This window comes from Diospyros lotus, chromosome 15, assembly GCF_014633365.1.
Source record: "Diospyros lotus cultivar Yz01 chromosome 15, ASM1463336v1, whole genome shotgun sequence".
NCBI classification, from domain to species: domain Eukaryota; kingdom Viridiplantae; phylum Streptophyta; class Magnoliopsida; order Ericales; family Ebenaceae; genus Diospyros; species Diospyros lotus.
Genome location: NC_068352.1, coordinates 5,654,639 through 5,681,137, shown reverse-complemented (window position 1 = coordinate 5,681,137; position 26,499 = coordinate 5,654,639). Strand labels below are relative to the sequence as shown.

At 39.1% G+C, this 26,499-nt stretch overlaps 1 protein-coding gene across 6 annotated transcripts in view; it reads right to left on the bottom strand.

Annotated features, from left to right (window-relative positions):
- The window catches only part of LOC127791979 (inactive beta-amylase 4, chloroplastic), a 38,701-nt gene extending 13,513 nt beyond the window's left edge, over window positions 1–25,188 (bottom strand). For all 6 annotated transcript variants that reach the window (XM_052322230.1, XM_052322225.1, XM_052322231.1 and 3 more), the window contains exons 1-8: window positions 24,954–25,188; window positions 4,859–4,987; window positions 4,202–4,451; window positions 3,630–3,850; window positions 3,480–3,557; window positions 3,243–3,402; window positions 775–1,028; window positions 214–283 (exon numbers count right to left, since the gene is read on the bottom strand). In XM_052322230.1, coding sequence (XP_052178190.1) covers window positions 214–283; window positions 775–1,028; window positions 3,243–3,402; window positions 3,480–3,557; window positions 3,630–3,850; window positions 4,202–4,451; window positions 4,859–4,987; window positions 24,954–25,141 — 1,350 coding nt within the window. In that variant the 5' untranslated portion in view covers window positions 25,142–25,188. The remainder of the gene's footprint in view (window positions 1–213; window positions 284–774; window positions 1,029–3,242; window positions 3,403–3,479; window positions 3,558–3,629; window positions 3,851–4,201; window positions 4,452–4,858; window positions 4,988–24,953) is intronic.
- Window positions 25,189–26,499: the final 1,311 nt, after the last annotated feature.

Sequence of the window (26,499 nt, the reverse complement as noted above, 5' to 3'; positions counted from 1 at the left end):
TGTCCATAACAAGACGCAGAATCTTCATGGTAGCATCCATGCTTCTTAGCATGCATCCACCATTGGCAATCAAAATGTTGTACATTTTTGCAACATGAAGTTAGAACATCAAAAAAGAAGGATTTCATTTTAAGTTTTTTAGTAACCAGAAATTACAGATTGCCCATATCCCAATGAGGAAACAACTTCTGTTACTGGAGAAAGATCCATTACCTGCTGGAGTAATCTTTCTGGACTGCAAAGGTAGGTTTGTGGGGTTTCATTGTCCATCATCTCAAAGCAGCTATAAGAATAAATGGAGTTAATAGTAAGTATGCTGGCTGAGATTTTAGGAGAAGAAAGTATAGGTTGAGAAATTCCAGTAGTCTTAAGTAAGGTCTAACAACAGAATTCAGGCAGACACAAACCATGCGCTGAAACAGGTCATGGAGTAATCTCCACATAAAAGGCTAAGAAGCTATCAACCAAAATGATGATGTTTTCTCATTCCAAATTTTTTCACTGATATTCAAACAATCTCCTTCTGATCTTTCATGATCTTGGAGAAATTAGTTGACAAGACCATTTTATCAGACCCAACTTATTTTGCTTTTTGTGGCAGATCAACTGGTCTACCATAGAAATGGTTTATGCATTGATGCACCACAGATCAGCTGTTAGACCAACCTAATTTTCTATTCTACAAGGTTTGATTTAAATGTGCAGTTAAGAGGTCAATTCTAACAAGTAGATGTTAACGGAGTATGTTACTGAACATCAGAAATAGAATCTTACGAAATTTGCAAAGCAGCTCCATGACGAGACAATACTGAAGCCAGAGTATCATAGCCATCCCTAGCAGCAGTGTTGTAGTAACCAGCAGTAAGTTCAGCAGGGTGTGATACAGTATGGTACCACCAATATATAATGCCAATCTTTGCCACTAACAAAACTGAATTTTGTTTATTTTCTTGATATTTCTTCAATATTTTTGCTGCCTTCGCAAGAATAGCATCTGCATGATGAATCAGCTTACTACTGTACCATTCCTGCAAATAGCAAATAACATTATCAACTTTCATAATGTTCTTTATAAAGTGCATGAAAATTGTTTCAAAAATTAGTTTTCTCATTTAGGTGTCACCATGAATGGATCCCAGGCAAGAAATAACCGAATTCTGAGAGAGAGAGAGAGAGAGAGATGCACATGCTCCATTTAGTTAGACCCATGGAGTAAATGTATCCATAAGCTGCTCAAACAATTTAACTTTTAAGTTCTTTACTAATATTCAGAAACAGGCTTGTGTCTAGAATTCATGAAAAAGGTGATGAACTGTAAAGTGGTTGGACTAGATAATATCCTAGAATCATGAAAATGCAGGGGAGAGTATCACAGACTAGAAATATGTGTTGGAACTTGTGAAAAAGATACTGAGACTTTTCTAATTACAATTAGATTACATCAAGAATTTGCACTAAGCCATTCCCTTTTACTCTAGTGATATAGATAAACTCACTAAGCACATTTAAGAACAGATGCCATAGTGCATGTTATTTGTACATGAAATTTATCTTAGTGGATGAGACACAAGAGATTAATCATGAGCTTAAGTTATAGAAGAACATCTTAGAATTCAAAAGTTTCCAAGTTGAGAAAGTTAAAGATCAACTATATAATATATAAGTTTAGTAAAAATAAGAGACAGGATAATGTTGTAGTGAGAGTTAAAGATTGAGTTATTCTAAGTAAAATACCAATTTAATATCTCATATCAACAATGCCTAGGAGGTCAACAATGGAGCCTATCGACTTACTGAGACGTCTAATGAAAAGGTCCAATGATAAGAAAAAGAATCCAATGATAAGCAAAAAGATTTGCATATAATATTTGTAGACTTGGAAAAGGCCTATGATAGTCTCCAAAAGATTTGGTGGAAGGTGATATAGGAAAACAGAGTTTGGGTTGTTTTTATACATGTTATTAAGGACATGTATCATCAAGAAAAATGTGTTAGACTTGTAGAGGAGATACCAAGACTACTTCAATTACGGTTACATTACATCAAAAATCTGCATTTAGACCTTACTTCTTTGTTCTTATGAGGGATGAACTTACAAAGCACATCCAAGAAGAAGTGCACTGGTGTATGCTATTTATATAGACAATATTGTCTTGACAAATGAGACAAAAGAAGGAATGAATAATAAACTTAGATTATGGAGAAAAACCTTACAATTCAAAGGTTTTAAGTTAAGTCAAAACTGAATATGTGGTATGTCAGTTCAGAAAAAATAGAAGCATGAATTATGTCATTGTGAGACTTGGAGATCAAGTTACCCCCAAAAATGAACAGTTTAGCCTCATAGAGGACATGCCATGGATAGAAATGGCTGAGGTCTAGATTTCATGTAACGACCCCACTAGCAGGATTAAGGCTTGTGATATCTAAAATCTATTATTCAAAAAGATGAGAAGACTGTTGAAACTGTTATGGATAGAATCAAGTCAGGTTAGTTAAAGTAAAGAAATCCTTCCAATATTTTGTATATGATCATAAAATCCACTTATTAGATGGTTATAAACTAACTCTTGTAAGTCACTAACAGTTACACAGCAAAATACCAAAATGTACCAAATATGAGTATAACTGAGTTGAGAATCTTACAATGGATGTGTCCAGTCATACAAGAAAAGAAAATCAGAAATGAGATTATCTATAATAAGATAGCAATGAGACCTATTGAAGATAAGATATGCAAGATGCATTTAAAAAAGCTTGAACATGTGAGACAACACCAATAGATGCACCTGAGAGAAAGTGAAAGGAACGAAATAAGTTTGTAGCAAAAGGGATAGAGGAAGACCATAAAGAACTTAGTCGAAAGAACTCTTAGACATGACATAATATATGATGGCCTTCCATAAGTATAGTGATGATGAATGAGCTAAAATCCATGTAGTCAACCTCACCTAGTAATATTAAGGCTTGGTATTGTTGTGTTGTTAACTATATTCAGAGTAATAAAATTTAAAAGAAATATAACAGCTGATACTGAACTCCAAATGACTCTATGTGGTAGAGGTATCATATTTCAAATCCAGATTGATGGTTAGTGCAAAATGGAGTCATATCTTCGTCACCAGAATAAAATTAAGAGGCAAACACTGTTACCATATCTAGTGGGCAAAATTATAAGAGTTTCTTACATTTTTTATGGGCATTACACAAACAAAAGAATGGCAGATAAGTAAGATACAAACCAGAAAGAAATGGCCGTAATCAGATAGAAAGCTCTCCTGTCCCTCTTCAAAGAAAGGAACCCCAGATGGAAAACTATTATAGCAGCCGGCATTTTGTGGGCCAGTTTTTCCCCACTGAGGCTTCCCTTCTTGGCAAGCAGCCATCTTCAAGTCTTCCATCCTATCAGGAAATCAAACTTATCAGCAGAGAATATTCAACACTCAGCAGATGATCCAGGACTAGAAACTTCAACTTACATATATTTGTCATAACATTGGAATTCACCAATTCCAGGGAATCTCCATCTACAATCACCAATGGGATGTGCAGGGTACCTGCATTTAACATTCTATGAAGTTGTCCTGCTAGGGCTATTTCCTTTGTATATCTAAAGAGTTTAGGAATACCTAAGTTCCCCACAAGGTCCAAGACCAACACTCATTTCTTCGATTACAGATCCCATAAGTGCCTCAAAGTTGCTGACAAAACTGATAATAAAGTCCTCATAGCATTGGAGGGCAGTCCGGCCACAAAATAAAGGATGTTGGTCCACCCCTAACGTAAGGCAATCATCATTTGACGCCCCATTATGGTCATGATAATATATATCCTTATTGTGACGACCAATCTGAAACAGGAAAAAAATGGTCATTTTTTTCCTAGTTTGTGACTTTGTCTTATAACAGCAATCAATTCAAAACAATTTCTGATTAATAATTGTTAATTTGTACCTCTCACTTCTTGACAGTTTCACTTCATATAATTTGATGCTATTTCTCAAAGAGTTCCAAGGTTCATACATCACAATACTATATTCAGTAAAGTACACAAGGGAATATCTTAGAATAGCAGACATGGGTGACAATACAGATAAACACAGTACAAACAAAAGTTTGATCTTACGAATCTTCTAGTTAACTTAGTTCCAATGCATTAACTGCCTTATTATCAACCGACACTAGAAATCATAACGAAGTACCTCTAAGATCCACAGAGGAAGACTGATACTTCCTCGCCCTCCTGAGGATAAGTGCATGTTTGAGTGAAAAGACAACGCAACATGCAACTTTAACCCTGATTCAGATATCAACTTGAAAATCTCTTCATAAAGAGACCAATTATATGCAAAAGGAGAAGAACGCTCGACGATCCCCCACCAGATCTCAACTGCAATGCCATGGACACCTGCCAACTTGAGTGCTTTTACAGATACAGTTAAGGCCTTGATTCTGAAACAAGAAACAATATTCCATATTTCTACTGTCACCAATAAACTGGAGAAATAATGAAAACTAAATGCCAAGCATGAACAAGGAAAATACATAAACAGAACTTATCCTGTCAAAACTTAAAATTACTAGTAGCAATGCCCATGATGGACTTCTAAGAACCTGAAAATAGCACTTTTCTTTGTTGTAAGACCTATGAGGTAGATAATGAGCTGCCTAATTTTAGCAGCAGCACTTTAAGTTAAAATCAACCAAGTCCTGGGTTCTAATTCTGTCATCATTTTATCTCAAAAACTTACAAGTCCAAAGTACAACATTAATAATGTAATGTGCATATTCCAAAATGACATAAACTACCATTAACCATGAAGAAATGGGGGAAAAAAAGAACATGGCAAAAGACTTACTTCTTGACTTTCGGAGTCCCTGAAGTATCAATGTCAAATGAATCAATAGGCATCATGACAAAAATCGGGACCCTTTTATGTTTCGATGATATCAAAAATGTTGACCGTGAATTCTCTCGAGCATCCATGCTGCAATACATAGTGGACCAAACATATAGGCTATTATCCTCACTTATGTTGATAAGTAACAGTGATATCAACAAGTACATCAAAGAGATTATATATAATCCAAAATCTTATCGCACTGAGTTCACCTTTACTGAGACAAATATGGAAATTGAGAAGATCCCTAACAAACATCTTTCTTTACTCTTAAGGCAACAGTAGTCCAGTAATTAGTTGTTTTGGTATTACATATTCGTCAAATTTGATACCCCAAGCACCCTTTTTATGAAAAGGAAAGGAAACTTGGAAAAGAAATCCACAGCACCTATCCTACAATCTTGTAGAGCAGCCAGTGCCAGCCACTGAGGGATTCCTAATTGACACAGCAGGAAGTGTTGACAAAAAATGTACTATATGACTAACTAAATCCTCAATCTTGTTGAAAGAATGAGCAAAGAATTCTGGTAATACAAGAGAAGAGAAAAACTCTCAAAGAATTATAAGTATTCTAGGAAAATTTCGATCATAGATAGAAGGTATTTATGGGGGAAGGAAACATAATTTGTCTCTAACTTGGACTCTTGCGATTTACTTTGCAAGAATTGTCCAATAAGATAACTAATAGTTATACTCATCTTACTTTATGGGTGGCATATGCTATTTGCAAATGTCATGTGTTGGTGGATGAAACAAAAGAAGGCATGAATGCTATGCTCGATATATGGAGCAACATTTTAGAATCTGAAGGTAGTTAAGTCGAGTGAAAATTGAATATATAGAATGTAAATATATGGAACGTAAAAATATAAGTGTGGATGATGTTATTGTAAAATTAGAAGCTCAAGTCATACCAAAGAAAGATCAATTCAGATATCTTAGATCAATCATCCAAAAAGATGGGGAGATTAATGAGGATGTTACCCATAGAACTAAGACATGATGGTTAAAATGGAATAGTGTATCTAGTATTTTATGTGATAATAAGATTCTATTAAAGCTAACGCCTTTCTACATAACCATCTTGGCCACATCATTGTTTAAACTTGGGCAACAAAATTATCATTCTATTTTTTCAACAGTCTTGTTACTCCCAAAGTGGTCCCAATAGACCTCCTGCATGAGTTTCCCACACCAATAAATCTCTTACTAATATTTATGAGATCCAAAAGCCTGCTGACAGAAAAAAGGTATCCATTCTAATGGTGAAATTAATTCAAGCATCAAGTTGCCCTTCCTTTAAGGTTAGAAAGATTTCTCCACAAGCAGGACATGTTTCATGCCCCTCTTTAAACCACTCAAAACCTATGACCTCAACATTCAATGTGGTTAACAAAGTGAGGCGTTGACTAAGAGCATCGATTGCTTTATTCTCAACTCTAGACCAATGTTTCACAACGAAATAATAGGCTTGTAGGAATTCAATCTAACATCCATGTCTATGGTTAAATTTCTTTTGTGAATTTAAGAAATGAACAGCTTCATGATCTTAGTAGATGACAAATTATTCAGGTAACAAGTAGTGGCACCAATGATGCAAGGAATTGGATGATTACTAAAATTCCTAATAGTAGGTAGAGTATTTCTGTTTGGCTTTTTTCAGCTTTATACTAAAATAAGCAAATAGGGTGGTGTTCTTGACTAAGGACTCCACCTATTCCTATGGCTAATCCTTCACACTCCACCACAAACAATTTAGACAAGTCTATAAGTTGCAATGCTATGGCTTTTGTCATTCGCTCTTTTATGATTTCAAATGTCTTTGTCGCACTTTTCGTCCAATTGAATTCTTCATTTTTTCATACATTCCTTGATGGGAGGTATTGATAAAATATATTCTCCTTATTTATCTTGTATTTTATCATCTTGTACTTTAACTTATTCCTTTTTATCTATCTTGTACTTTATCTTATTCCTTTCTTGATTAGGTTTGTTTGTATTTTTCTCTGTTGTAATCTAGTCCTACAAAATAGGAATGCAATCTCTAAAATCTAGGAGAATTCTTAGGAAACTCTTGTATAAATATTTTTCATTTGTATCAAGTCACAACCCCGCTGAAAGATAGCAGGGTTTACTGCAATTCTGAGAGGATTGCTAGCTTGAAGAAGAGAATATGAGGGAGAATAGACAGAGATAGAGAAGAAAGCGTGCGAGAGAGAGAGAGAAGAAGAAGACTAGAAGTGAATATTCTGATTGTCTTTTTGCATGCCGTTACACTGCATAGAAAGATCCTATATAAAGGCGTTCAGGGGGTCATTCCCTGACAGTGGGGCCCTCCCCTAATCATGTACCGAATATTCTAACAACCTACTGCTCCTGCTATGGCCTACTGCTACAGTTGGAGGGAATTACATTAAGGCAAAAAGAAAAATAAAACTCTATCCGAGCAGCTCCATGCGTGACATTGCTCCCCTCTTGAGTGCTTCCTTGTCCTCAAGGAAGATTGATTAGGCTAACCACGCGAGGGAATTTTTGAAGCAATTTAGGTAGATATTCCCAAGTGTTTCCTTCCTGGGTGCTCCCTTGCCATTTGACCAAGACTTGGATTAAGGGCACTCCTCCTTGCTGAATCACTCGTCTTCGAGTATGGCTTCTGGTTCTGCCGCTTGCTCACTTTCCTTAGGTAGGAGTGGTAGTGTGGCATTTGCTGGCTGACCCCCAATTGACTTCTTCAATAGCGAAACGTGAAATACAGGATGGATGTGTGTGTCGGCCGGTAATTGCAGTCGATACGCCACCTTCCCTATTTTGTTAGTTATAGGGAAGGGTCCGAAATACCTGGGACTGAGTTTAGTAGCCTTCCCGTGTGTTAGTGATCGCAAGTGCAGCTGTTTCAACCTTAGATACACTTCATCCCCGACCTCAAACTCCCTTTCCGTCCTCCTCTTGTTCGCGTACTGCTTCATACGGTGCTGGGCGAAGGCCAGCTCTTGTTTTATTTGCCGTGTCACTTCTCTCTTTTGTTGTAAGTATTCTTCTACGGTGGCTGTGTCTGATCCTCCTCCTATCGCGGGTAGCACGGGGGGTTTGTAAACGAACAGAGCTTCGAAGGGAGTTGTCCTAATAGTTGAGTGTCGGGTGGTGTTATACCACCACTGCGCCAGGGACAACCACCTGTGCCATTCCTTGGGTCGTAATAGGCATACGCACCTTAAATAAGTCTCGAGGCTCTGATTTACCCTCTCGGTTTGGCCGTCCGTTTGGGGGTGGTAAGTCGTGGACAACCGTAGGTTCGTTCCCAGAAACTTCATCAGTTCCTGCCAGAAGAGGCTGGTGAACATGTTATCCCTATCGGAGACTATTTTGAGGGACCCCATGCAGCTGGATCACACGGTCCAAGAAGGCTCTCGCCACCTCCTGAGCTATGTAAGGATGGGCTAACCCGATGAAGTGGGTGAATTTCGTGAACCTATCCACTACCACCAAGACAGTGTCTTTTCCTTCTGATCTAGGTAAGCCATCCACGAAATCCATCGACACGTTGGACCAAGCCTGATTCGGAATGGGGAGGGGTTGCAGTAGTTAGGGATGACAATTGCAACCGAAACCGTGGGGAACCGAACCAGTCAACGCGGTTAAAAACCGTTTGACTGGGTAGTGGTTTGGTTCGAGAAAAAATTGAACACTGTTTCAATGGGTACGGTTTGGTTATGGTTTTCACTAAAACCAAACCAAAACCCGAACCGAATATATATATAATATATTATATATATAATAATATAATATGTATAATATGTATATATAATATATATTATATACAACCCCGCCCACCTGAGCCCAGCCCACCGCCAGCCCCCCAGCCCAATTGCCTTGCTTGCAAGCCCTTCTCCCCTTCTCTTCTCCTTCCTCTCTCGACCTCGCTCTCACTCTCTCTCACCCTCGCTGCCTCTCGCTCTACCTCTCGCTCGTCCGCGTGCCCTCACCCTTGCTCTCTGCATCTCTCTTGCTCTCGCTCGCCCTCGCTGGATCTCTCTTGCTCTCGCTAGGGCTCGGCCCCTACTCTCGCTTGCCCTCGATCTCTCTCACCCTTTCTGCCTCCTTTCTCTTGCTCCTCCGCGCGAGCTCGCCTAGTCGCCCTCGCTATCTGCATCTCTCTTGCTCTCACTCGCTCTCGCTAGATCTCTCTTGCTTTCGCTAGGGCTCGACCCCTCTTGCTCTCGCTCGCCCTCGATCTCTCTCACCCTCGCTGTCTCTCGCTCTCTGCCTCATCTCTCTTCATATTAATTTATTTTTTATATTTATAATTTTGTTAGATGGAGTTGGCTCATTCATTTCAGATGGATATGCATCAATTTACGAAGAACATATTAATGTTGTTGATGAAGGTATTAACTTTCGTAGCTAATTTTTTTTAGCTTAAATTACAATTTAATTATGCACATATTAATTTATTTATCTTAATAATTGTAGGTTTGGAAATGTGATTTTATATCCAATAAGTTTTGTAACTTTATGCAAGAATAAGGTAACTTTATTAGAATTTATCTTTGTTTGATGTGAAATTATCAAAAATTTTTATGAATGCTATTTGTCTTTGTTTGTTGATATGGATTAAACTAAAAAAACTATGGTTAAACCGAAATCGAACCGAAACCAAATGGTTTGGTTATGGTTTTAAATTTTTAAAACCAAATGGATAATGGTTTGATTTTGGTTTTAGTAATTTAAATTTGGTTTGGTTATGGTTTTGGCAAAAACCGAAACCAAATCGAACCATTGCCAACCCTAGCAGCAGTCCAGGGTAAGGTACCCGCTCTGTTTTGCACCTTTTGCAAACATTACAACTCCCCACAAACTCCTTTACCTCAGTCTTCATCCTTGGCCAATAGAATATCCCTTTAACCCTTACATACGTGTTCTGTTCGCCGGAATGGCCTCCCAAAGGTGAATCGTGCAAGGCCTGCATGATTTTCCTTTTTAGCTCAGGCTGGTTCCCGATCACTATTCGTCCCTAATACCTCAACATCCCACCTTTCAAGGTATATCCCTCCACCTCCCCTTGCTTCACCATAAGTTCCTCTAGCAAGGCAGTGATCCTTGGATTGTTTCCATAGCTGTTGACTACTTCCTCGTACCACTGTGGAGTCACTATTGTGACGGCTGCAAGGTTTCCTTCTTCGTGGCATCGAGATAGGGCATCAGCAGCTATGTTTTCTTTCCCTTTTCGATATTGTATCGTGTAATCCAGTCCCATGAGCTTGGCCATTCCCTTGCGCTGTAGCTGCGTTTGAAGTCTTTGCTGCAAAAGATATTTCAGACTTTCATGGTCTGTTTTAATGATGAATCACCCCCCTTCCAAGTAATGCCTCCAGCGATCCACAGCCATTAGGACTGCTAGGAACTCCTTCTCATAGATGCTTAACCCAGAATGTCGGGGACCTAATACTTGGCTTAGGAAGGCAATTGGTCTCCCCTCTTGTGCCAGCACTGCCCTAATGCCAGTGCCACATGCATCGGTCTCCAGGGTGAAAGGCTTCTCAAAATCTGGTAGCTTCAAATCCGGCACCCTGCTCATTGCCTCCTTTACCTCATCGAATGCCGCTTCTGCCTTGGGACCCCAATGAAATTTTCCCTTTTTAAGCAGCTCCGTCAATGGACGGCTGATGACCCATAATTCTTAACAAACCGCCTGTAATACCCTGTTAACCCAAGAAATCCCCTTAGGGCCCTCACGATTGTGGGTCTCAGCCATGCCACCATAGCTTCGATCTTCCTAGGATCAGTGCTTACCTTTCCTTCAGCGATTATGTGCCCCAAGTACTCCACCTGCCCCTGACCAAACTCACATTTGGATTTCTTGATGAATTTCCGCAGGATGTCTAGGGTGGTTTGCAAGTGCACTAGGTGTTGTTCAAAGGTGGAACTATAGATAAGGATGTCATCAAAGAAAACTAAGATGAATTTCCGCAAGTGGTCCTCGAAGATGCGATTCATGAGGGATTGAAAGGTGGCTGGGGCGTTGGTAAGCCCAAATGGCATTACCAGAAATTCAAAGTGGCCATGGTGTGTTTTGAATGCAGTCTTAGGAGGGTTTCATCCTAATTTGATGATAACCCGAGCGTAAATCAAGATTGAAAAAGAACTTGGCATTATGGAGTTCGTCTAGCAGGTCTTCTACTAAAGGAATGGGAAATTTATCCTTGATTGTGATGGAGTTCAAGTGGCGGTAGTCTACACAAAACCTCCATGTCCCATCCTTCTTTTTCACTAATAAAATAGGGGAAGCAAAGGGGCTTTGGCTTGGTTTGATAATGGATTGTTGTAGCATGTCCCTAACCATCCTCTTGATCTCATTCTTTTAGATAGGAGGGTATCGGTAGGCTCGGATATTAACTGGTTCGGTGTTGGGTTTGAGGTTGATAGAGTGGTTAAATAGTCGGTTAGGGGGTAGGGATCTGGGTTCTGCAAATAGGTCCGCATACTTCACCAATAATTCATCAAGTAAGGCCAAATGTGTTACCTGATCAGGGGACTCCTCCCGGTTGCTGATGGTTAAGTAATACTGCCCCAGCCCTTCTTGTTTCTTGGACGGGACCTCTGCAGCCACTATTGATAAGAGTTGTGCCCATTGAACCCACTTTCCCTTCATGACTGTCTGCAAAACCTTCCTGGACATCAACTTGCACACCCCAGCTTCTTTCTCGCTCTTGATGGCCATTCTCTTACCCTCCTTCTCAAAGGATACTTCCATGCGGTTAAAATCAAAGCTGATGCAGTCCATGACACTCTCCACTCGACGATCTAGTGCATGAATAGCCTCCTGATTCCGAGTCGTTCCCAACTCCATTTGCTCTATCTTACTTTGGCATTCCGCCACCATCGCCCCGGTTTGCTGCAGCTGTGTTTCGAAATTCTTCATACGCGTTCCCTCGGCCATTGCTAAACCTGCTCACCCACTCGACCAGAACAGGCTCTGATACCAATATGTCACAAGCCCGCTGAAAGATAGCAGGGTTTACCGCAATTCCGAGAGGATTGCTAGGTTGAAAAAGAGAATATGAGGGAGAATAGACGAGATAGAGAAGAAAACGAGAGAGAGAGAGAGAAGAAGAAGAAGACTGGAAGTGAATATTCTGATTGTCTTTTTGCATGCCGTTACACTACAAAGAAAGATCTTATATAAAGGCGTTCAGGAGGTCATTCCCTGACAGTGGGGCCCTCCCCTAATCATGTACCGAATATTCTAACAACCTACTGCTCCTGCTATGGCCTACTGCTACAACTAGAGGGAATTACATTAAGGCAAAAAGAAAAATAAAACTCTATCCGAGCAGCTCCATGCGTGACACTGTTTTATGATTTCAAATGTCTTTGTCGCACTTTTCGTCCAATTGAATTCTTCATTTTTTCATACATTCCTTGATGGGAAGTATTGATAAAATATATTCTCCTTATTTATCTTGCATTTTATCATCTTGTACTTTATCTTATTCATTTCTTGATTAGGTTTATTTGTATTTTTCTCTGTTGTAATCTAGTCCTACAAAAAAGGAATACAATCTCTAAAATCTAGGAGAATTCTTAGGAAACTCTTGTATAAATATTTTTCATTCGTATCAATAAAATATATGGGAATACCACTTCCCTTTCTCTTTTTTCTACATGGTATTAGAGCCTCGTTAATAGGCTGAAACAGTAAATCCTAGTGCCTTCATTGCACAACAATTCCATTATGTTCAAGTGCCTTCATTGCACCGTCACTGTTCACATCGGAACGCCTCTGTCCGACCACCGCCTTCTAGCATCACCACCACCATTGGGTTCGCCGTCATCAGAGCAGCCGACCACCGGAGAACCACCGCCATCGGAGTCCAGACGTGCCCCCACACACCGCCATCAGTTCGCCTCCGACCCCACGCGCCGGCGCGTGAAGGAGTGTCCACAGCCCTTTCGCCTCCAGCTGCTCCAGATCTGCTCTCCAACGTCGTTCTAGCCCATCCTTGGTGTCAAAATCTTTCGTTGCTAGGTGCTTCTTCCTTCCGTTGCTGTCTCAAACTGCCGATTCCTTCTCTGCTCCACCTGAGTCTTCACCATAACAGAAACTTCTGAGACAAAGAATGGTGCTTCATCTAACATGCCAATGGGGGAGTTCGTCTAACAGTGACCTTTCAGGGTTACATCAGTCTTATAGGCTTGATGGAAGGAACTACTTACAATGGGCACAGCTTATACGGACCTTCTTGAAAGGAAGAGGAAAGATGACCCATTTGACCGAGTCTAGTCTAGATGCTAAAGACCCTAATTTTGCTGCATGGGAAGTAGAGGGTTCCTTGATAATGCCTTGGCTGTGGGGCTCAATGCACCTTGAGGTAAGTAAAAATTGCATGTTCCTGTCTATGGCTAAGGAGATTTGGGATACTACTAAGCGTACTTATTCTAAAGTGTAAGATGTCTCGGTCATTTTTTATATCAAGATGAAAATAAGTAGTACTAAACAGGGTTCTCTAACTGTCACCGAGTACTATAATAAAATAAATGGATATTGGCTTGAGTTGGATCATTATCAAGATATCAAGATGAAATGTAGTGAAGATACAGCCACCATAACTGCAATATTTGAAAGAGATGAAATGTAGTGAAGATGCAGCCACCATAACTGCAATATTTGAAAGAGATAGGGTAGCCAAATTTTTAGCAGGCCTTAATGCTAATTTTGATCAAGTAAAGGTGCAGATCTTAGGGAAAGACAAAATTCCTTCTTTAAATGAAGTCTTTGCTATTGTTCGTAGTGAGGAGTATAGGATAATAGCTATGCTAAATGAGACTTCTCTTGAGGGATCTGCAATGGCAACTAACAAGAAAGATGCTTCTTGGTTTAGGTCACAACAAGGTGGGAATGTTTTTAATCCTAAAGCTCAAAATAAAGATGGTTTATGGTGTTCTTTTTGTAAGAAACCCATGCATACTAAGGAGACATGTTTTAGACTCCATGGGAAATAAGTGGTACTGAGGTAGGAGGGATGAAGAATTTTCAGCCCCAACAGCAAGTTCAAGCCTATCAAGCTACCAAGGAGGAAGAGACTGCATTGGAGAAGACAGATTCAGTTACAGCCGATTCATTTATCATGACTGAACAGCTTAATGCTGAAGAAATCAGCAAGCTTAAAAGCTTCCTAAAGACTATTCAAGGTGGTTCTTGTTCCATGGCCCAAACAGGTATTTGCTTGAATTCTGAATCTAGTATTGCCTCACATACTATTAGGAATAATCTATGGATTTTGGATTCGGGGACTACTGATCATATGACCTTTGAAATAAATGTCTTCGATTCCTATACCCCACTAAGTAGCTCCAAAAAGATAACGGTGGCCAATAGTAATACAATTCCTATAGATGGACATGGTAACGTAAATCTCAATTTCCCATTGCCTATGCAGCATGTTCTTCATGTCCCAAATCTTTCTAGCAACTTGATTTTTGTTCATAAGCTAACCAAGGATCTAAATTGTTGTGTTGTCTTTTTCCCAAACAAATGTGAATTTCAGGCACTAGACAAGGGGAAGAAGATTGAAGTTGGTGAGGAATGGAATGGATTGTATTTTCCGAAGACATGCAGTGTTGTTCTTAAGGGGGAGAAACCTATAGCTTACTCTTTTCAACTAGCTTTGGCTTCTTCAATTCCTTTTCAACCAGTTGTTTCGATCCATGATTTTTGGCTTCAACATTGTCGTTTAGGGCACCTTGCCATTAGTACTATATGGTCTATGTTTCCAACTGTACTTAGAAATTTGGACATTTCTAATCTTCATTGTGATGTGTTTGAACTTTCTAAACATCATAGAGTTTCATATCCTGTGAGTAACAATTTATCCTCTCTTCCATTTACTTTGATTCATTCGGATGTGTGGGGACCGTCTAAAATTCCTACTTGTTCTAGGGCTAGGTGGTTTATTTTTTTTTATCAAATCGATAAATATGTATAAATGATCAAATGTACAAGCAATCACTGGGCATATCCAGGAAATATGGCTAACAACCAAAACCTATAGGCCGACAACAAGGCCTTCAAAATGGTCCAAAACATAAGGATACATAGTAAACATTACTTTGCATACAAAGGTTTTGACCTTATGAATTAACCCCTCCACTGAAGGCTAAACAAAATAAAAAATTAAACAATTCCTAGCTACCCAAATTTGGTAGGCCGAACAGGCCAAGGCGATTTTCTTAGCCTTGCATATCCAAGAGGATCCTCTAGCTTCTTTATATAGCCATTTGAGGGCCTGGGAACCGAAGTCATGGCTCTAGAGATGCCTATCCATGTTCTTATATGCTCCCAGATTGCCGAGCTGAATGGGCATCGGAAAAATAGATGGCCAGCAGTCTCCTCAACTCCATTACACAAGGGGTAGGCGCGGTTAATATCCAGAAATAAGAGCTTATCACGAGTTAGGATGTTGGATTTGACACATAACCATAATATGAAGGCATGCTTAGGAACAAGGCAGGAATGCCAAACAGTCTTCGCCCACACCTTAACTTGTCCCTTCGGCCGAAAGAACTCATAGGCCGCTTGCACATCAAACCGAGGACCATTAGCCCAGCTCTCGAGCAGGCTCATCGCAGGCTCCACTGAACCTCACGCCTCACACATGGTATCCCTTATAAGCATCATCCTCTTCATCAGAGGGGAGTCATCATTCCGGACCTGCCTCTGCCAAATGGAGACCGAGTGAAAGAATTCAAGATGGATCCATTGAACCCACAATGTGTCCTTTTTGCGATGAATGTCCCATAGGTTCTTAACAAGTAGACCAGAGTTCCAACTTTTAAGATCCTTAAGCCCCAAGCCGCCTTCACATTTAGGCAAACAAACATCTTTCCAGGTGATAAGGGAGGCCTTGGAGTTCCAGAGGAAGCGCCTGCATAGGCTATAAATCTGGTCGATGACAACAGCTGGGACAAAGAGAATGGAGCACCAAAAACAAACCACTCCTTGGATCACAGCACGGATAAGTTCCAGCCGCCCTGCATATGAAAGGGAAGCTGCCTGCCAAGCTTTAACATTGTCCGAGATCTTTGAAATAAGCGGCTCATAGTGATTGACCCTAAGCTTAACCGCTACCAAAGGGATACCAAGATAGTGAAAAGGCACAATCCCTTTGGAAAAACCAGCCACGTCCAGAATACATTGGAGATACTATCCCTCAATACTAGCTGTGAAGATTAGACTTGAGAGCATTAGCCTGCAACCCCGATTTAGTTTCAAAATGCTTGAGGCAGTCCATAATGATACGAATAGATGGTTCGTCCCCTCTGGCAAACAACATAAGATCATCAGCAAGAACAACTTGGATTTATCTCTTAAAGAATAAGGCCGCTATTAGTTCTATTTTGCCTATTTTCTATAAGATGATATCTGCTCAATTTGGGTTTCAAATTAAAAAATTCTGAATTGATAATGCAAGAGACTACTTCAATCATCACTTGCATAATTTCTTCCAGCAAGAAGGTATAATTTCTTCATGTGTTGATACTCCTCAACAGAATGGTGTACCAGAAAGAAAAATGAGACATTTACTCAATGTTACTAGAGCTCTCTTACTACATCATTCTGTCCATAAGTCTTTTTGGGGGAAGGCAGTTTTGACCGCTACCTACCTAATTAACCGAGTTCCTTCTACTCTTCTAAAACACCAAAGCCCAATTCAATACTTGTCCTCCTATTTTCTAGTAGTGCTTTCTCATACTCCTTTTCCTTTGAGAGTCTTTGGTTGTGTTGCTTTTGTCCATGAATCCAAACATCATAGGGATAAATTGGACCCTCGAGCCCTCAAATGTGTGTTCCTTGATTATTCGCCCACTCAAAAAGGGTACAAGTGTTATCACCCTGCTACTAAAAATTTTTATGTGACCAAAGATGTTACATTTGTTGAAAATCGGTCATTCTTTGGTTCTCCTAGTGCTGATATTCAAGATACACATATATCTTGGGCTGATATAAATAATGATCTTCCCATTTTGGAAACCTCTCATGATTTGCAGATTCATGCTCCATCTAACTCTTCCTTGGATGAACAGAACTGACCGGAACCTCCAGAAGAACAGTTGCCATTCACTCCAATTCGATTCAAAGGATCTCCCTATGTATTTAAGAGGAGAACACAACAACAACAGCCGATTCCAGAACCTCTTCCAGCTCCAGTTTCCTCTCCTAATGAAACCTCACGTTATCGTCCCTCTGATTCTCAGCCTAATTCTAGTACATCTAATTCACTGTCTGCATCAATTACTAATGATCTTAATATGTCAATTGCCCTTCGCAAAGGGATTAGAAGCTGCACCCAACACCCTTTTTGGCCAATTATATGTCCTATCACCACTTATCTCCAAATCATAAGCCCTTTCTGACTTCCTTAGACACAATTCCTATTCCTAAGACAGTTAATGAGGCTTTCCAAGATCAGAATTGGGTTCAAGCAATGTAGGAGGAGATGAGGGCTTTAGAAAGAAATCAGACAAGGGACATTGTCCCTAAGCCAAAAGGAGTCAAGCCCGTGGAATGCTGGTAGGTTTTTAACCTCAAATATAATGTAGATGGGTCTCTAGAAAGGTATAAGGCAAGGGTAGTTGCTAAGGGATATACACAAACTTATGGTATTGATTACCTAGAAACTTTTGCTTCGATAGCCAAAATGTCAACTGTGTGTATCCTATTAGCCCTGGCAGTGCACTATGGCTGGAAGTTGCGCCAATTTGATGTAAAGAATGCCTTCTTGCATGGAGATTTGGAGGAAGAGGTGTTCATGGAACCCTCTCCCGGCTTTGATAAAAGGTTGTCCGAACAGGTATACAAATTAAAGAAAGCTCTTTATGGCCTTAAATAGTCTCCCCGAGCCTGGTTTGATCGTTTTTCTAAAGCCATGAGGCGTATGGGTTATTCTCAAAATAAGGGTGATCATATATTTTTATTTAAGCATTCCTGTGGGGGAAGGGTAATTTCTCTTTTGGTTTATGTGGATGATATTATTGTCACTGGAAATGACTGTGAGGAGCAGGTGCAACTTAAGGATAATCTGTCTTTGAAATTAAAGATCTTGGCATTTTGAAGTATTTTTTGGGCATAGAGGTAGTTTATTCTAAAGCAGGTATCTTCTTATCCCAAAGAAAATATATTCTTGATTTGTTGAAGATTGTCTCGAGTTAGTGATAGGATTTTGTGCAGTTGTTTATATGCGGTTAATGATTAGTTGATAAGCATTGGGCCTCAAGTGTAATTAGTTCAAAGTTTGGGGGTCAAACTGTAAATATTAATTATGTGCCTAGGAAATTTCACTGTTGTCTATAAATAGGGCAGTGAGGGCTAGGGGTTAGAGGGTCGCATGTTCTCTTTCTATTTTTCATGAGAGCTTTGAGAGTGGAAGGCTATATGTGTGTGTAAGTAGTCTTTGTGCATTCTTGGGAGAGGCTTGTATCGTGAGAGAAAGAAAGTGGGGAGTTGTTGTACTGATCATCTATCAAATAAAGAGGTTGTGCTCGGGTTTGAAGGCTGGATGTAGGGATGATTCAAGTCAGCCTGAACCAGGATAATCTTTGTCTCCTTGTGTGGTTTGATGTTTTCATTTCTTGTTCTGTTCTTGCGTTAAATTTCTATTCTTTAGTATATGGTTGTGTTGTGGTATGTTGGCCGGGTGAGCTGTGAGTGTGTTGTGAGGTGTTTGAGTGGTTTCTTGAGTGATTTAAAGGCTGTCAGTGTTCCCAATTTCTAACAATTTGGTATCAGAGCCGGGTCTCTCATCAAGATCTATCAAGAACTTAGAATTTCACCCCATACCCACAGGAATGGCTTCTATAGCCTCTGCCGCACGGTATGATGTGAAGAAGCTTGATGGCCAAAATGTTTTTGGCCTATGGAGGATGAAGATGAGAGCTTTATTGGGGAATCTAGGACTGGAGAAAGCCCTAGAGGCTGGAAAGCCTATGCCCGAAAACCCTATCTGAAGTCCAAAAAAAGGAAATCAGGGATAGGAGGATAGAAACCATCAAAGAGTTTTTTAACACCCTTATTCTAAGTCTAGAAGATAAAAGTCTTGCGGGAGGTGTCAAAGAAGACAACTGCGAAGGATCTTTGGGATAGACTAGAGATACTTTACATGTTTAGAACCCTCTCCAACCGGCTGTACCAAAGATTTTCAACACAAGGTAGAGTCCCAAAATCTACCATAGAAGCCTTGGCAGTGAACTCTAGAATAGGAAGAAGAGACCCTAGGATTAATGGTAGGTCTCGGTCTAAGTCTAGGATTGGCAAGAGAGTGCTTAAATGTTTTAATTGCCATGAAGAAGGGCATATGAAGAAGGTCTGCCCAAATAGGAAGCAAGAACCCCCCAAGATAGAACTAGTCCTGAGTGCTTTAACACCATGCATGTTTTTGTCTATGATAGTGCAGGTGTCCTATAAGTGTCTGGAAGTGCTGTTAAAAGAGGCATGGATACTAGTTTTAGGGGGTACTCATCATAGGAAATAGGTATTTACCTATAGGAGTCATGGTGGAGGGGGAAATGGTTTACTAGGCAACAAGTAAGGTCAAGGGAATTGGAGATGGGAGAAATTAGGATGCATGGTGGAGCTGTTCCTAAATTTAAGAAGCTGTAAAATGTGTTCCTGTTTTTTTTTTAATCATAAACCTAATGTCCTTAGGAGAATTAGATAGGAAAGGATATCTTCTATTTAGGAGACATGGAGTCCTAAGAAGTTGCTCTAGGATCTCTTAGAGAGATTGAAGCAACCCTAAAAAATGGAGGATATGTGGTGCAGTCTTACAGTTCTATGTGGATAAACTGCAACCACTAAGGATAGCATATGATAAGGTTAGGCTAGGGCATTTTGAGGATAGCTCACAATGGTGAGCAAGGACCAGGAAATGTATCCAAGGCTAGGGATATTAGGGAAGGAAAATTTTGCAGGTATAAGGGAATTGTAGCCATGTAGTTTGGTAAGGTTTCCAAATGTAGAAGTCTCCAAAATAGGTCTTGTATTCGTTAAAAGTCCTTAAGAGGTCAGTTTTCTAGGATCGGGGGGGGGAGATCTATCTAGGCCTTGTCTCATGGTGGAGCTAGGAGAAGTAACCTAGTGGAGATGATGTGTCCCTAATTAATTCCCAAGCATCTATGAGCTTGCTGAAATTGGGTGTAAGCTTGCTGGAAATTTTTGCTTCTCGTATGAGAAGGGTTAGGAGAGTGGAGTTTTAGGAATAGGTATGCCTAGGTCTTCTAAAAGCTAGGGATCTCACCTATGAGGGAAAACTCTACCAATAGGACATAAAATTAGCTAACGCTAAGGGCAAGGGAAGAAATCTGGTATGCTGTGTAAATAAAACAGCAAGGAGAATCTCTTGGGAGTGTCCTAGACTAGCCTATTATCCAGGGTAGAGCAATTGGAAAATCTGGAATTTTTTGGTCATATTCATTGTGTAAGCATGGGCTGGATTGTGAGAGGGAGGAAGCTAGTATTTCAAATAGCTTTAGGCTCTTGCAGTGAGGGGAAAAGAGTGTGTGCAAGGGTTGTCTTGTATGGTGTAGCCCTATGTTGATCAAATTCCAAGGATAGCAAGGAAAGGGAAGAAGAATCATCATGTTGAAAATGAGCAAGGGAATAGAAGGTCTAGTGTTGCCTAGGATGGGATAAGTTAGAAGCCAAAGGTTAGTTACCAGTGAGATATGGAATTGTCGGGTTTAAGGAGTCTTATGCACTATTTTGAGTGCTAAAGAATAGGCTGTCGAATAGAATCTCTTGTATAGAAGAGGGATGCACTCTTGTCAAAATGGATGGCATGGAGCCATGTAAATTTGGGGAAAAATGAAGCTTGGACTTTTACGTGGTATATCCCTTAGGTTAAAGGGGGTGGAGTGCTGTGAAGTGGCTATTTGAGAATTAAGGAGGTGCTGGAAATGGGGTAAGTCTAGAAAAAAAGGCTAGACATGGCCATTTGGTTATAGCAGCACATGAAGGCTTAATTTGGGTCAAATAGGTGTTCTAATTAGCCATTATCCATGAGGAAATTAAGGGAATTTTGATCCTATAGAGTAGCCCAAAGGAATAGAGGTTAGAGGGAAAGGTAAGCAAGGTTGATTGCTTAGAAGGTCTCTTTAGGGATGATGGTAATTCCGGGTGAAGGTATAAGGAATCTGATCCCTTTATGATAAGTCCAAGGGTTGAATTTTGAGTGCATGGAAAGCTGTGTGTATTTCAATGGTATGCCTAGGGAAATGTAAGGCAGCTTCATCGGTATTTGCTCATGAAGGATTCTCAAGGTATAGCTGAGTGTCAAGATCAGTTTTGAGAGTGAAGAATAAAGGGAGAAGCTGGAAATTCTAAGGCATGGAGGTTGGAATAGGATTTGGACAGCTTAAGGCAGCCTAGGTTACCCAATCTTAAGCATATCTTGGTTCCCTGGTAGATAGTTAGAGGAGAGTCAAAGGCAAGATGAGAAGCCTTTTGAGTTGAAACAAACATGAGAAGAAAGGCAGTGGTAAAGCCTAAAGGCCAGATTTTGGGAGCTAGGAATGGAGTCTAGCAGTGAAAGGCCAATCTGGGTGAGGTGCACTGTGTTTGTAATGCTGTGTAAAAGTTTGGATCTTTGGAATGGAGAAATAACACTAAGTAAGTATTTGGTTTATGGTGGAGTGTGCCTAAATGAAAACTATGCATTTTAGGGTGAATAGATTGCTGGGTATGCAGCAGAAATTCTGAAGGAGTGCTAAGTTGAAGTTAAGTTGGGTTAGCTAAAGTGCAGTCCACTTGGTCTAGGATTTAGTCCCACCACGGAAAAGTCAAATCGTATTGGTGTTTGATATATATATATATATATATATCCATTAGGAAAAACCCCTTGAGAAGGAGGAATAATCCTAATTAGAGTTGCATGTATAGGTTATGCAGTTAAAAGTATTGTCCAAGGTGATCCATTGTTAAATTTACAGCATTGATTGATGTTCTTAATGTTTGTTGATATTGTTGTTGTTTTTATGATCAGGTTATCATGCGGGAAACCCAAGGAAGAGCAAGCCAAAGTCTTTGATGGATGAAGATGGAAGGTATCACACTCAAGACAATGGTGGAGATTTGTTGAAGATTGTCCCGAGTTAGTGATAGGATTTTGTGCAGTTGTTTATATGCGGTTAATGATTAGTTGATAGGCGTTGGGCCTCAAGTGTAATTAGTTCAAAGTTTGGGGGTCAAACTGTAAATATCAATTATGCGCCTAGGAAATTTCACTATTGTCTATAAATAGGGCAGTGAGGGCTAGGGGTTAGAGGGCCGCATGTTCTCTTTTTGTTTTTCATGAGAGCTTTGAGAGTGGAAGGCTATATGTATGTGTAAGTAGTCTTTGCACATTCTTGGGAGAGGCTTGTATCGTGAGAGAGAGAAAGAGGGGAGTTGTTGTACTGATCATCTATCAAATAAAGAGGCTGTGCTCAGGTTTGAAGGCTGATTCAAGTCGGCCTGAACCAGGATAATCTTTGTCTCCTTGTGTGGTTTGATGCTTTCATTTCTTGTTCTGTTCTTGCGTTAAATTTCTGTTCTTTAGTATATGGTTGTGTTGTCGTATGTTGGCCGGGTGAGCTGTGAGTGTGTTGTGAGGTGTTTGAGTGGTTTCTTTGGTGATTTAAAGGCTGCCAATGTTCCCAATTTCTAACATGATTTGTTACACGAGACAGGTTTGCTAGGTGGCAAAGATGCAAGTACTCTGGCGGAATTTAATGTTAAACTATGTTATAAAGGTCAACCGGTGGATAAAGGGAGGTATCAAAGATTGATCAGCAAACTAATCTATTTATCTCACACTAGGCCAGATATTGCCTTCGCAATAAGTTTGGTTAGTCAAGTCATGCATTGTTCTACAGAAGATCATATGCAAGTTGTACGATGAATTCTGTGATATTTAAAGACAACTCCAAGTAAATGAATCTTATTTAAAGCTGGAACAGATTTGGATATCACATAATACACTGATGCAGACTGTGGAGGGTCTTTGGTTGATAGACGACGCTCTACCACAGGTTATTGTGTCTTCTTAGGTGGAAATTTGGTTTCTTAGAGGAGTGAAAAGCAAGGGGTAGTAGCGCAATCAAGTGTTGAAGCCGAATTTCGAGCACTAGCAATGGGCCTATGTGAGTTGTTGTGGTTGCGAATTATTTTGGAAGATTTCAGGATTTTTAGACATGGGCCAATCAAATTATGCTGTGATAATAAGTCAGTTATAAGTATAGCACATAATCCTGTGCAGCATGATTGCACCAAACATGTGGACATAGATAAACATTTTATTAAGGAAAAATTGGAAGCCAGGTTGATTTGCATTCCGTATGTGTCTTCGGAAGAACAGTTGGCTGATTGTTTGACCAAAGGGTTGCCTCCTAAACGATTTGAAGACTTGGTGTGCAAGCTAGTGATGGTTGATATCTATTCCCCAACTTGAGAAGGAGTGATAAAATATATTCTCTTTATTTATCTTGTATCTTATCTATCTTGTGCCTTATCTTATTTCTTTCTTGATTAGGTTTATTTGTATTTTTCTCTGTTGTAATCTAGCTCTATAAAATAAGAATGTAATATCTAAAATCTAGGAGAATTCTTTGGAGAATTCTTAGAAAACTCTTGTATAAATATTTTTCATTCGTATCAATAAAATATACGGGAATATCGCTTCCCTTTCTCCTTTTTCTACAGGTATTATGGCACTAAACCCTCTAATAAACTGACAATCAAAGGTAGGTAATCATTGACAGTTCTAACATCATGGATAGACTCCCTTTTAGGAGGCACTGAATCCTAGGAAGACAACCATCTTTATAAAGAATGTACATGTTTTGGGATTAGGATAAAGGCTATCTTTCATAAGGGTCGAGCAGACTTGAGTATGGTGGTCCAAATGTTGTTCCCTGGTCTTGCTATCAATGAAGGATGTCGCCAAAATAAACAACCAGGAAAGTGGAAACATCTAATGAATGGCTTAAATGCCTGGGCCATGACACGCATGAAAGTACTTGGTGCATTTGACAGGTCAAACAGCACGGTGCTTGTAACTTCTAACATAACTAACAAAATCCCCATGAAGCTTGAGATGTAAGAATGGAAATACAGTATCAAGTTTATCTTGAGATTCAACTAATGATTAAGGATGTAGTATAAAGGAATTTTAGACCTATAAGCTTAGCTGCAAGCCATAAAAATGAAGTAAAGGTTTGTGAACTAGTGCATAGATTTGAGAGACTATAATTTGGTTTAATCCACAATCTGTTACTTGGGATAGTATAAACCTACATCGCCTGGCAAGGATTTGGATAGAGATAAAGTTGCATCTTTAATATTCTTCTTGATTTGTATTGGTAATTTGCATCTGTCACACTCATCTTTCCAGCACTTGGCATTAGCCTTCATACTAGTCAGAGCTCTAAGCAAAGGGATACTTCTAGCAGTTTGGAAGCACTTCATCAACTCCTAATCCCATACTACCACAGTGAATAGCCTATTATTATGTTCTTATCTAGATTAAGTGCATCTATTCGCTTACTCAGAAGGCAAAAACAAATTAAACAAAGTGTTTAATCACATTTTAGATGATGAATGGTACAACAAATGGAAGAACAACGCATGTAGCATATCCCACGAGTACGGAGCCATTCAAAATTCTTTCACATCTCTAAAACAGATGTAGTGTTGATGACTTGAAATCTCAGAAAGATTATGATTCAATGGCCATTTGGTCATCCATCGGTTTTTCTCCTTTTTCCCTCTCTAATCTTCTAGAAACGAAATTAATACTAAGAATTAAGCTAGGAATTCTTTAATTTCTTTATTTTGTCCCGGTTCGTATGGAACTTGAAGGAAAAGGAGGAAAGAAAAAAGTCAATATTTCCCTTCCTGATTGATCTCAACAAACCGTAGGTCAAAGGAGAAGAAAAGCCATTTCTCCTTCATTCTCGTTTTCTTCCGTCCTTCGAAATCAAATGGTAACCACACAGAGTGAAGAACTTGGAGAAACAAGCTGACCTGAAAATGCAGTGGCTGCCGGCGAAGGATCTCCAGAGAGATGGCTCCCATTTTGAGAGAGGAAATCTGGAGAAGTTCCTGAAATTCAGGGGGAATCTCAGCTTCCGGGAAGATACTTGCCGGAGACTAAACAAGCTCTTCCATTCCACGCACTTGCACGCCATTCCTCCGTTCTCAACCATTCCCATCTCTCTCTTAGAGAGAGAGAGAGAGAGAGAGAGAGAGTTCTGAATCAAAAACAGAGTTTTCCCTTTGGAAATATTTTATAATAAATTATAAATTTTTCCACACCCACGTTCTTTTATTTGAAAGGAGAAAAAACTATAACCACTCAAGGCGGTACATACATTAGTAAGGGATAAAAATGAAACCGCAATGATATCCAGGAAATAAATGTGATAAATAATTACTATAAATTGATATGATATTTATAAATTTATAAAAAAAATTATATAATTTAATAATATTATTATTAACTACAATAATTAAATTTATTTATATTAGAATCAGTTAGAGTAGAGTCTTTATCATGATAGAAGGTCTAAAAAGCCACGAGCGAGATCAAACGGGTTGGGGTTGAAACGCGATAAGATAGGAACCTGGATGGGTTCTTAGGGGCTTCCAAATGTGCTCTTCGAATGAGCTTTCAATGAGTCAAGATGAAGGGATCCTGATGGATCTTTAGGAAAATAGGCTTTCGATCTTTGGAATCAGTTAGAGCAGAGTTCTTCACCACGTCGAAAAGGTCTAAAACAAACAAATTTAATTGTTATAGTTAGGTAATAACACATAATAATTTTGTCTAAATTTGCAATAGTTTTATTTAAAATAATAAATTTATTCACTACTATAAACTATTATTAATTTTAGATATGAATTTGTGTGTGTCATGTTAATTTATAAAAATTATTTAAACCGAGAGTTATTTATCTAATTTGTTTGTGGGTCTTGCCAGCAACATTGGTAAATTGTATAATGAGAAATGTGTTTTATATAATATAAACAATGTGTTACATAATAGAAAGGGTATTGTATAATGTGAAGAGTGATATACAAAAAAAAAAATGTGATTCATATCATTTATATTATATAAAACCATTTATATTGTATATGAACATTCGATGCGTGTTGCAATAATACATGAAAAAATAATAAAATAAAAATTAAAAAAAAATAAAATAAATTCGAAATAGAAAAAGGATTGTCTTAAGCAATGTTTTCCAGAAAATTATCTTTAGAATAGTAATTTCCCTTGCTCGGTGCAAAGGTTCACAAAAATTCTAAACATAATGCCTAACTAAGAAATAAAAATTACACTTTTTGATCTCTTCTACTATCAAGAACTCAAACCCATCAATTGAAAGTAATAAGAGAATAATAAAAGAAATGGCAATATAAAAAAAGAAAGAAAGAAGAGTTGTTTTCACTCTTTTTTGCACCATATTTGTCCAAATCTATTTATAGATTATGAAATGGTGTATGCCAATAGATACGAAACTAAAGAATACAATCTTTTAAAAGATCACATCCCTTTGAGGAATGACTT